The sequence below is a fragment of the Sebastes fasciatus genome, chromosome 11, assembly GCF_043250625.1.
Source record: "Sebastes fasciatus isolate fSebFas1 chromosome 11, fSebFas1.pri, whole genome shotgun sequence".
Classification (NCBI taxonomy): domain Eukaryota; kingdom Metazoa; phylum Chordata; class Actinopteri; order Perciformes; family Sebastidae; genus Sebastes; species Sebastes fasciatus.
Window position 1 is genome coordinate 4,320,121 of NC_133805.1, and position 11,581 is coordinate 4,331,701.

General features: G+C 40.3%; 1 protein-coding gene across 4 annotated transcripts in view; it reads right to left on the minus strand.

Annotated features, from left to right (window-relative positions):
• LOC141776453 (la-related protein 4B-like) overlaps window positions 1–9,995 on the minus strand; it is a 48,257-nt gene extending 38,262 nt beyond the window's left edge. For 2 of the 4 annotated variants that reach the window (XM_074650069.1, XM_074650070.1), the window contains exons 1-2: window positions 9,160–9,994; window positions 2,063–2,196 (exon numbers count right to left, since the gene is read on the minus strand). In XM_074650069.1, the coding sequence (XP_074506170.1) occupies window positions 2,063–2,143 (81 nt within the window). In that variant the 5' untranslated portion in view covers window positions 2,144–2,196; window positions 9,160–9,994. Of the gene's footprint in view, window positions 1–2,062; window positions 2,197–9,159 lie in introns of all 4 variants that reach the window. The other 2 variants (XM_074650068.1, XM_074650071.1) reach the window with 2 other exon arrangements.
• Between the last annotated feature and the right edge of the window lie 1,586 nt (window positions 9,996–11,581).

An 11,581-nucleotide genomic window follows, 5' to 3' on the forward strand; every position in this document is an offset into this window, starting at 1 on the left:
ATAATGTCACGCCTGTGATCAATAGGCCCACTACAAGCTCATGAAAAGAGAGAAATAAAAACAGGTCATGGTTATTTAGTTACAGTTGCGTCTTTCTCTGCTTCTGTGTTTCTTTACAAAGCACTTCTCTATTATACATAATCAGTGTGGGAAATCAACGCCAGTCAAGAAAGGGCTGAGGTTGCTGGTAATGATGCGCTCTTTATCAATAAGCCAGTTTAGAAGGGCTCTGACTATGACTTGGGAGTGCTTTTTCTACCACTACAGCCACATTAATATCTGCTATACTTCACTATTGGATGCCTGAACTGAAACTTCCTCTAATGTTGCACTTGTTTAACATCAATCCACATTTACACCAGCGAAATGCTGCAGATGTAACATGCAAAACATAAACAATATAACTGGATTTTTCATAATCAAAATGCATACCTAGTTTGAATAGATAGATTTGACAATAACAAAAAGTGAAATTGTTTTAATGCCAGAATCGATATATTTGCTTCATTTGAGTCTATGTGGAGGTAAAAGAAAGTTACCGCTTTTATTGTTGTAGTCATATCCGTTCCGTATCCGTTAAAAACCAAAACAAACCGCAGCCGCAAAAGACAAAAGTTGGCTCGAGTCAAACTCGCTATACAGCACTGTTGAAGTTACCGCCAACTACTGCTGAGTTTGCATGTAAACTTTTATGTTTAAAAACATTGACAACATCTGCTGAAGCCACATGGCCAGCAGGTCAGACTCGAACGTTCTCCAACTACAAGTTTATAGTTCAAATTCAAAGACCATTTCACTGTTTAACTGCTTCCTTTAGTCTGGGTAATGGTGCGTTCACACCAAGAGCGAAGCAAAGTTTTCGTGCAGCGCGATTACATACAAAGTCAATGCAAAGAGGCATAGAGACGCAACACGAACACGCAATATCTGCGTCATTCACGGGAATCGAAATATTTCAACTCGAGCGAGAAATGCACGTGGCGCTGTGTCATGAAAGCCTATGAGCGTTGACATTCTCCTCCTCTCATCACTGACGTCCTGACGTTGTTGAATCAGAAATGGTGGAAATAAATATTGTAGCTGTCTGTGGTCAGCCAGAGCTACGATAATACATCATATCTGTACAGAGACAGGACCAAACTCTGTGTATAAATGTATGTGTATAAACCACAGATTGTCTATGGTATAAACTTTATCTTGAGTGTTGATGGAGCAGCTGCATAGCCTGGCACTTATTGATCCAAACTCTCCCGTCCTGACAAAGCATGAATTCATACTTCTTACAAATCAGCATCATTATGTAGTTTTTTTCGCCATCCTTTTGATCGGTTTATTGCAATTAAAGCACAGCAAAATCTGTTTATTTAAGTTCACAACGCAGTAGCGAAGTGTGGTTTGCTTAGATACACATACAGCTCTCCGCCGAGTGATGTTATGAGTCTTATGTCTTATTTTGACAATCTCATTTCACTACATTTAGATTTTTCTTCCCCATTTGTTGTAATATTTTACAAAACTAAACAACTACAACTAAACTAGGGGTGTAAGAAAATATTGAAAATATTGAGTATTGCGATACTATATTTTGCGATACCGTATCGATTCTCAAAATCACAGTATCAAATTTTAATCAATAGTTTACATGCATAGATTAATTCAGTCAATACACTGTCATTTGCAAAGAGATGCACCCTCTCAAAGTAGCGCTATGATGTTGGATGTAACAGGGACTGTGATAAATGTAAATGCAGATCCCACTGATATGGTGGTGTGTTCTTTATACTATGACAGTTTTGCTAAAATCAGCTTAAAAAAAAAAACGCAATATAAAGCGTTGCTTACAGTGTCACAATATATGGAATCGTAACCCCTGTATCATGACGCATATGGTATCGACAGATTTTTGCCAATACACAGCCCTAAACTTAACAAATTCCAAACCTTTTGGGGATTTTCATGGTCACTGGAAATACACAAATACGTCAAGAGATGCATAAAAGATTCAGGCAGAAAAAGCAGGACAACAAGTGAAAAACATGCATGTGTGTATGTAAAAACTCACCAAATGAGAGTTCTCTTTTGCCTCTTGTACTTGCTGCACCTGTGGTTCAGCTACAACTTTCGTGTCCTGGTCAGAAGTCATGAGCCGTCTGCTTCTTGGCTCCTCAGGGAGAAGTCTCTGTGTCACCAAGTAAGCTGCAGGGGGGCGGAGGGGACAAACAAGTTAGATTCAAGAATGGATGTTACACGTGTACGATGAAAAGGCCGGGGGGGGGCAGTGTCCGATAGTTACTTTACAAAAGCCTGTTGAGGACTGGTGAACTTTAAAAATAAAACTACCTCCTGAGACAAATGGGACTTGTTTTGGATGCCAGTTTGTGTACAGAACAATGTATGTTATAGGGCTGCACGATTATAGCCAAAATGATATTCACAATTATTTTGATCAATATTGAGATCACAATTATTCACGGTTGTTTACTAATGATGTGCAACAATGAGCACTCATTAAACAATGCTCATCACACTAATTAAATGCCAATATAGCAACAAGGTAGATAACAAATAAGTAGTGTACAAGAAGACTGTCGCTGCCTGTGATTAAATGTTAATTTTCTAAACACTGTGAATCCACAACATGTGAGTACACACCGCTGTCATGGGCATTGGTTTATTGGCCCCAAGCAGTGAAAGTCAATAACACAACAATAGTATTTATAACATACTAATCGTGTTATGTTTTGAACACACCTGACTCAGCAGCCCTTACTGTTGGATCAGGGTGTGAGCATTAGCTGGTTCAGGTGTGCTAGAGCAGAGAGAACTGGAAACTGAACAGGTAGTTTCATCTATTATGATGATTATGATTGTTATCATCATCATTAGCAGGCACTGTGAATAAATTAGGGCTGTCGAAGTTAACGCGATAATAACGTGTTAACACAAATTTGTTTTAATGCCACTAATTTCTTTAACGCAAACAATATTTCAGGGATTGTAGCAGGCATCATATGAAACTAGAATGGAGGTTAAATAACGCTCCAAACTTGCGCTAAATTTTGGCATGGAAAAATTTTAAAAAGGGGTCCCATGACCTCTGACCTCTAGATATGTGACTGAAAATGGGTTCTATGGGTACCCACGAGTCTCCCCTTTACAGACATGCCCACTTTATGATAATCACATGCAGCTTGGGGCAAGTAGTAGTCAAGTCAGAACACTGACAGCTGTTGTTGTCTGTTGGGCTGCAGTTTGCCATGTTATGATTTGAGCATATTTGTTATGCTAAATGCAGTACCTGTGAGGGTTTCTGGACAATATTTGTCATTGTTTTGTGTTGTTAATTGATGTCCAATAATAAATATATACATACATTTGCATAAAACAGCATATTTGTCCACTCCCATGTTGATAAAAGTAAATAAATACTCGACAAATCACCCTTTAAGGTACACTTTGAACAGATACAAAAAATGGGCGATTTGCAATTAATTGAAATTAACTATGGACAATCATGTGATTAATCGCAATTACATTTTCTAATCAGTTGACAGCCCTAGTGTAAATAAAAAAATATTATTCAACTTCAGCAAGTTTTCTCTTTCAGCCTTTTGGGCGACATCAATAGTAATAATAATGTTCCAAAATGATGTAAAATTACATAGTTTTGAGTCAAAAACCTTCAGATTTTCTTGGGGGAGGACCCCCAAACCAATTTATTAGATAATAGCTATTTACAGACTGTGTGGACTAAAACACACAAGAAACCTAATTCTCCTTTACAATAACTCTCTACATGTTTACAATCAGGCAAGCAAAAGATTTTAAAAACTATTAATGAGAACAACCTATTAAACAGCCTCAAGGTTTAACCTGGACTTAAGGTTTCCACTCGTTAAAAATATGTCACATTTCCTGTTGCCTGAGGATACTGTCCACTGGTTTACAACAATTTAGAACATGCTGCTTCACGAAAAACAAAAGTGAAAATAAAAACGGGAAGAAATTGCTAATGATGTTCTGAATATGCCTCCCTCAAAGCAATTTTAAAAAGAGGACAATTAACAGTTAAAGTGCAGTGTTTCACTCAAAGTTTATATTTGATTTTTGCACATTTAATTATTAAAACAAAAACACAAACTCTGGAGGGATCAGATCTTGTAGTAATAAATAATAAATCCAGATTTATCTTAAGAAGGCCGTGATGATATATAATATGCGGCCTACTTTCTGTTCAACATATCAATTAATCATTTACTCTATGAAATTCCAAAAATGCTCATCTGAATCGCAAAGGAGTAGAGCTGAAATGATAAGCTGTATGTCTGGAAAAATAATAATCATCAGTTTTATAATCAAATATTTGTCAATTTTTAAAGCAAAAATGTCAAAAGAATTCACTGGTTGCAGTTTCTCACGTGTGAATAAATGACGTTTTTGCTAAGTTTTCGGTGTTAGTAAACTGAGTATTTTCAGACAAAACATGTAATCTAAAAATGAAAATTGAGGTCTGGGAGCTTGAATTTATATGTAAATTTTCTGACAATTTAAACACCAAATCATTTAAGTAATCTGTGGATTATTTGATAACAAAAATAGTTGAGGCTGTAGTGAGGAGCCTGCAACAAGTGGCTTTGCAGATATAGGAAAAGCGGCTGAATTAGATATAATTTGATTCAATTTAATTAACTTTTGGTCAATCAGCCATTTAATTGCTTCAGCACAACTGACCATCAACTCCCCACCTCAGTTGGTGTAGTGTACTCTCTAGGGGTGGGAAGACATCACGGCTAAAGCTGCATGCTATCTCTGTCATGGGCAGGAAACGTTATCGTATCTCGGTAACGTGCGGTCGAGCTGGCCGTCGCTCTCATTTCCGTGGTCAAATGGGCCGACGCTACACCTGTAGAGCACCCATATACTGACATTTATGTTAAATGCATTCAAACGGCCCTGATGGAGTTGACCATGGATGGATAAAGAGAACGGAGCTGACGGGAGAGCTAGAGACCACCTTGGAGAAGTTAGAGGAAGTATACACGTGTGACTACGTCTGTTTTTTAAAATAAGGTGTTAACAAAGGGAACTGTATATATAAAATACATATATGGAAATAAGATTGATTGGATTATATTCACCAGAAGTATAAAACATTACATGTCCCTTATAAATTTAAAAAGAAAATACCACTAATTTGTGAGGGAAATGTCTTTATTCTTTGATTTTGGGGTTACTGGAAAAAATTCAATAAATACTTCCTGACAATGACATATATTTGACTTCAGGACATCTCTGACTACATACATGTTTATAATCAAACATTTTACTGTATTAATTAGATATTTTCCAAACTTAAAGTCCTAAGAAGTGTATGATTCAACTTTTTCCCATGGTCTAGTGTTAAAGTTAACAAAAATCTAATATAAAAATCATAATATCGAATCGCAATACTTGTAGAATTGGCATCCAAGTATCGTGATAGTATAGAATCATGAGATATGTGTATCGTCCCAGCCCTTGTACTCTCTAGGGACATTTAATTGCACTCTCTCCTATTTTTTGTACCAGCGGGCGACAACTTTTCAGCATCATTCTTGCATCTTTAAGGCTGCAGTTTCAGTACCATCAGTCTGATTGGTTAATCACTTCCACGACACCTGACCAACGTTACACATTCACAGAGGCAAAAGTGACCCCACCGAGTCCAAACATCACTGGAAACCCCTTCTTTTCTGTCCCGTTGGAGCCGTTTGTAAAGCAGCGATAATCCACCCCAACAATCGGGTGCCTGTCTCTGACACGGCCACTCGCTGTGTTTGCATACAAAGCAGAAAAAGAATGGCATTGCTGTAAAGCTGGTGACCTTTGATCCACATACTGATTCCCATACACGGCATGTGTGTGTGTTTGTGTCATGCCACTGCGATGAATGGGGCTAAACACGTCTCTCCATCAATACCAGTCAGCTATCAACACAGCTGTTGTGTGATAGACGTTTCTCAACAGTAGCCTTAAAACCTGCCAACTGAAATGTACATTTAACGTCCGTGACCTTTGTGTGTGTGTTTTCTTCAGCCACACCATGGCACAGCAAATAACATGAATACCAGGCTTAAGGGATTTGTTAAATAAATATATTTCTGTGGTTTTTCAAGCATTCACAAGTAGGTTTAGACCACTGCCTACTTGGCAAAGAGGCCTCTTTTGTCCCCCTCCAAAAAAAACCTGAGCAACTGATCTAAACTTGGCCATAGACATCCTACTCTGCTGCAAATTCCGACAGTTTGCTGTGTTTTGGAAACTATATACTGCTACTGTCATGTAGGCCTATAAGCAGTGTAAACGCAAAGGTCGGTGTCCATTTTTCAACTTCATGAGGGAGAGATTATATCCACTTTTTTGGCTTTTCTACCTTTATTTGATAGAGATAGTGAGAGTCTTGAAATGGGGAGAGAGGGAACGTCATGCAGCAAATAGCCACGGGTAGGATTCAAACCCGGGATGCTGCGGTAAGGACTCAGTCTTGATACATGGGGCACCTGCTCAGGTGAGCTACTTGGGCGCCCCAGATTATATCCTAGGTCACAGAACTCACTGAAAATGCACAATATTCATCTTAAAACCAGACTGTGGGTCCTTAAATCCTGAAACACAAACAGTTTAGAGATCCATGACTTTAACAAGAATGCAACAATATAATAAATGTGTACAACATTGGAATTTTAAACTATTTAAGTCAACACTAGGAGTGTAACGATTCATCTACTACATCGGTGTAGCGATTTATATTCCTACGATCCAACTACATCGATAGGTACTCAGCTAGGTGTCCTTCCCTGGGGACGTATATCGATCTAAAATCAATTTGCAGGGTAAATAATCAATTGTATCAATACTAAGAATTTTCTTGTATTTAAGCATGACAAACATTTTATGGATGTATTTTTTTTGCACTTTTAATAGTACAGAAATTTTAAACTCCAGTTCAAGCTCCCTGTGTATGATGTCATCAACATGCGCCAGCAGCGCCAATCTCAGAAATACGACAACAAAACGAAGCATGGCTGATGTCGAGGAAGAGCCAGACGAGCGAGAGATTTTCAAGCCGTGTTTGAGGTCCAGCGTGTGGAAACATTTTGGCTTTTGCAAAAAGGGAGATGTCCTTGATAAATCGCTCGCTGAAAATACAACGATTACACAAGCAAACTTTCCACGCACCTACTAAGACGCCATGCACTTTATTTTTTGTTAAATATTATTGCTCTACCGTTTATATTGAAAATGAGAACAGAAGCAGCAGGTGGTTAAACCACAGTTCATTCGATCTGAAGAGAAGTTGGTTGCATTTTATTTTTTGTTAATATTAATGCCCTACCTTTTGCTTTGAAAACAAAAACAGAAGCACCAGGTTACTGTTCATTTAACATGATTAGAAGTTGGTTTATTTTATTTTTTGTTAAATATTGCTCTGCCTTGTATATTGAGAACTGAAGCAGCAGGTCCTGAAGTTGCACTCTTTATCATTTCAAATAAAAGGTGTATGTATTTGCCATTCATCGTTGTGTTTACTTGTTTATCCATAATTAATTTATCCCTGATTCCCTTATCCCCTGTATCGATTTCAAGTCATTTAATCGCATTGTATCGCTCTAGATGAGCCAAATATCGTCCTTGAATCGTATCGGAATCACAGAAAGTGATACATCGTATTGTAAAAAGGTATCGTTACACCCCTAGTCAACACCTTTCACAAACACACAATCTAACCTTGCAGCACAACGCAAAAACATTAACTGTAGTCAAACTGTGAGTAGCCAGGTCTTGGTATTTATATTATATGGGGCAGAAGGTAATCACAAGACAATGTTGACAATGCAGTTTGACCCGATACATCCCATAAAAAGACTGACCCTGGTCACAGTATATGTCATTTCCTCCTCTACAGATAGAGTGAGTCAATCATAACGTCTAGACAAGGGCTGAACCAAAACACACGCTTTGCTCGGTCCGCCTCCTCCTTGTTTCCACCCTGCATAGTCACAAGAGGTGATTTATAACCCAAATGCTACTCTGTTGTTCTAAAAATGAGCCTGGTGGTGAAAAATGCAACAAGGGGGCCAAAGGAGTTTATTTTTAGTCGTGGGTGGGTTACCGCTGGTGGAGGATGGTGACCAGGCATCTTACATGTCCCTGCGGGGGGTGTTGAACCAGTGTTTATCTCCATCCATCCATATAGGGGACCAGATGCGTTTGTTTGCATCAACTTTTACTAATCGAGCACTGCAACTTCTACTAAAGACGCAATGCAGGCGCACTTAGCAGCTGACACAGCCGAGAAAAGACTGCAGCTCACATGCCATGCCCATGCCAAAGGGGCCATGCACAGCGACACTCCTTCGTCACTAGGCAATATGCCGGCTTCATGAGGGCGAAGTACAGGCTGAATGTGGGCAATAAATGATAAAAGGGGGGAGGCGAATCAACCGTAAACACACCACCATACCGTTGTGTACCAAAGAAGTTGACTCTCTGGGCTAGAAAGTAGCAGCCATGTCTGTTTAGCTGGCCTGCAGCAGCAGCATCCAATGAAAGATGGCGACCTCCGGCGTGATTTCGCGGATTCCCCCTCCAACACCACCCCACCACCACCACCACCACCACCATCGTTTTGAATCAAGCTAATATTCAGTTAGCAAGCAGGCTAACTTAACCTGACTTCAGAGAGCAGCCAATAAAACAGTTTGTACTGGTATTGATCTTGCACCTCCCCATATACGACACGATACAACTGTATTGCACTGAAATTCATTTTGCATTCATAGGCAGCTCAGTTTGAGAAAAAGTACACATACAATAGACATACTGTTACCATAAACAGACAGACAAGTAAGACCCATCAGACAAAAAAACAAAACACATCACCATTATTCATACATAACCCATTACAAATTACAATATGCCAGCTACTGTGTTCCCTCTGTCTGGCATTGATGATTGTGCAGTATATGAATGTGTGTATGTCTCGATGGACTGCAGAAACTGAACTGCCCTTCGGGGATAAATAAAGCTATCTGTATCTGTATCCACCCTGCGTGTTTGTTGCTCTAATGTCCACTTTGACATAACAATACGTGTTAATAAAACAGTTATTTTACTCACCTGTCAACTCTCACTGCACGGCAATGCAAATCCTCTGGTGGTGGTGGTGGTGGAGGCAGCTGATGTTGATGTTGATGGTGGTGCTGGATGGACTGAGGCCTTGAAACTGTCTTCCAGTCTAAATACGCAGGGTATTAAAGCTAGCAGGCTATATCGAGCACGCTAGCTGTAGGAAGCAAACCGGCTTAAACCGCTCTAAACCTCAACTCCCTGCTAATAGTCTGCAGATCTGAAGGGTGGTAAAGACACGACTAGTTGCGGTGCAATGACACAAAACGACGCCCCCCCCAAAAAAACTGTCTCCTGCTCCGACCAGCAGCACTGCAAGCTAGTTAGCTAGTGAGCTAGCTACAGAGATAGCTAGGTGGCTAACTAGCTGCAGAGTTAGCTAGGTGGCTAACTAGCTAGCTGCAGAGTTAGCTAGGTGGCTAGTTAGCTACAGAGTTAGCTAGGTAGCTAACTAGCTATAGTTAGCTAGCTAGCTTCAGAGTTAGCTAGGTGGCTAGTTAGCTACAGAGTTAGCTAGGTGGCTAGTTAGCTAGCTTCAGAGTTAGCTAGGTGGCTAACTAGCTTCAGAGTTAGCTAGGTGGCTAACTAGCTAGCTCGTCTATGAACTTTGTGCTTCGATGAATCTGGATGAATTTGACGCGAAGCTGGAACGTCCTCACGGTCAGCAGCAGGCTGTGCGGTCAGAAACAAGCGGAGGAACCGTGAAACCGGAGATATTAACGTGAACTCGTCTCTGAAGCTCCCGATCGATCAGACAGTCGGTTCAGCTAGAGATGCGCGAGGAGGGAGGGGGGCAGAGTGGAGGAGAAGCTGCTTCCTCTCGCTTTCTGAGCAGCTCACAGATCGTCTATAGTGTTGTTGATGGAGCAGCAAAGGCCAGTCATCCCGTGTCCAACAGTCAGCGCATTGACAGTTTTTTCTCATTTTAATGAGAATTTTTATTTTATTTTTCTCAAAACAATAACTTCAATTCAATTCAATTTGCTTTATTGATCATGACTGTCAGGTGAACAATATTGCATAAGCGTTCAATAATAAATACAAATAAAAAAAACATATATATACATATATACAATTCATTAAAGGGACTATTTGTAACTTTCAGAATGTCTTGTTAACAGCGACACCTGTGGCCGTTAAGTCAACGAAAGTCAGCGCCGGGCTCGTGCTTGCTCGCTCTACATAGACATACCACAATATCACTCTATATTTTAGCTGCTTGGCAGTAATGTTAGCTGACCAGACGAAGGTCTCTGCATGAATCAATGCTGATCCTAGTGTTGACTTTTCCTGCTTCAGCGTCGGTGCCGGGGCTCGGAAGCAGCGGGGCTCCGCAGCAAGTAACGTTATCGCCTCCCGACCGCAGCCGGAGTTAGCAGGAAGACACCGGCACCCGGTCGGAGACGATAACGTTTCTCGCTGCGGAGCCCCGTCACTTCACAAGACATTGGAAACCTCTGTTGGTCTGGAGGAGCTGCAGCAGTTATTTCTGCACAAACGTACACTGTACATTCACTAGATATTCTCAGAGCTAAACTAACTCTTCTGTGTAGTGAAGGTGGAGCGAGACAGCGAGAACGCGCGCTATGTGATCTAAATCATGTTCATGGAGAGACCTCCGTCTGGTCAGCTAACATTACTGCCAAGCAGGTCAAATATAGAGTGATATTGTGGTTTTAGCTGACGTGTGTCGCCTCACTGTTTTGAGCGATGCTCGTTCATGTCTATTTAGAGCGAGTAAGCGCGAGCCCGACCCTGACTTTCGTTGACTTAACGGCCACAGGTGTTGCTGTTAACAAGCAATTTCTGAAAGTTACAAATAGTCCCTTTAAGCAAATTACAATATATAGATATTTAAAAAGAACATGCATGTAAATGAAAGAAAACTATAAAGAAGTGATGAATGTTTGTTGTGTCAATAAATCAAAAATCTCAATTTGTAAAGTAGTAACTAAAGCTGCATATCAAATAATTAAATTAAAGTAAAAAGTATTTCATTTGAAATGTAGTGGAGTAAATAGAAAGTGCCATGAAAAGAAAAAAAAAACTCCAATAAAGTAACTCAAATTTGCACTTAAATATGGTACTTAAGCAAATGTACTTAGTTACATTCCACCAGTGGGGAAACACTAGTATCATGTTTAAGCTTTTTAGAGAGACAGATGGTCGGTAAAGATGAATTTAGCAGAGTGAGACCTCTTCGTGTTTTTCTTCTCTCTGGTGCAGCACTGAACCCGGAGCTGTCACACAGAGCTCGAGCTCCCGCCCCTCCTCGCTCTCTCAGCGGAGCGTCCTGATTGGTCGAGACTGGCAGTGGGCGCACGCGTAGCCACTCGTGATCAACGGGAGTGGGTGTGGCCTAAAGACAAAGGCGCTCGCTGATTGGCTAATTCTCCATCGTCGCGGATCACAA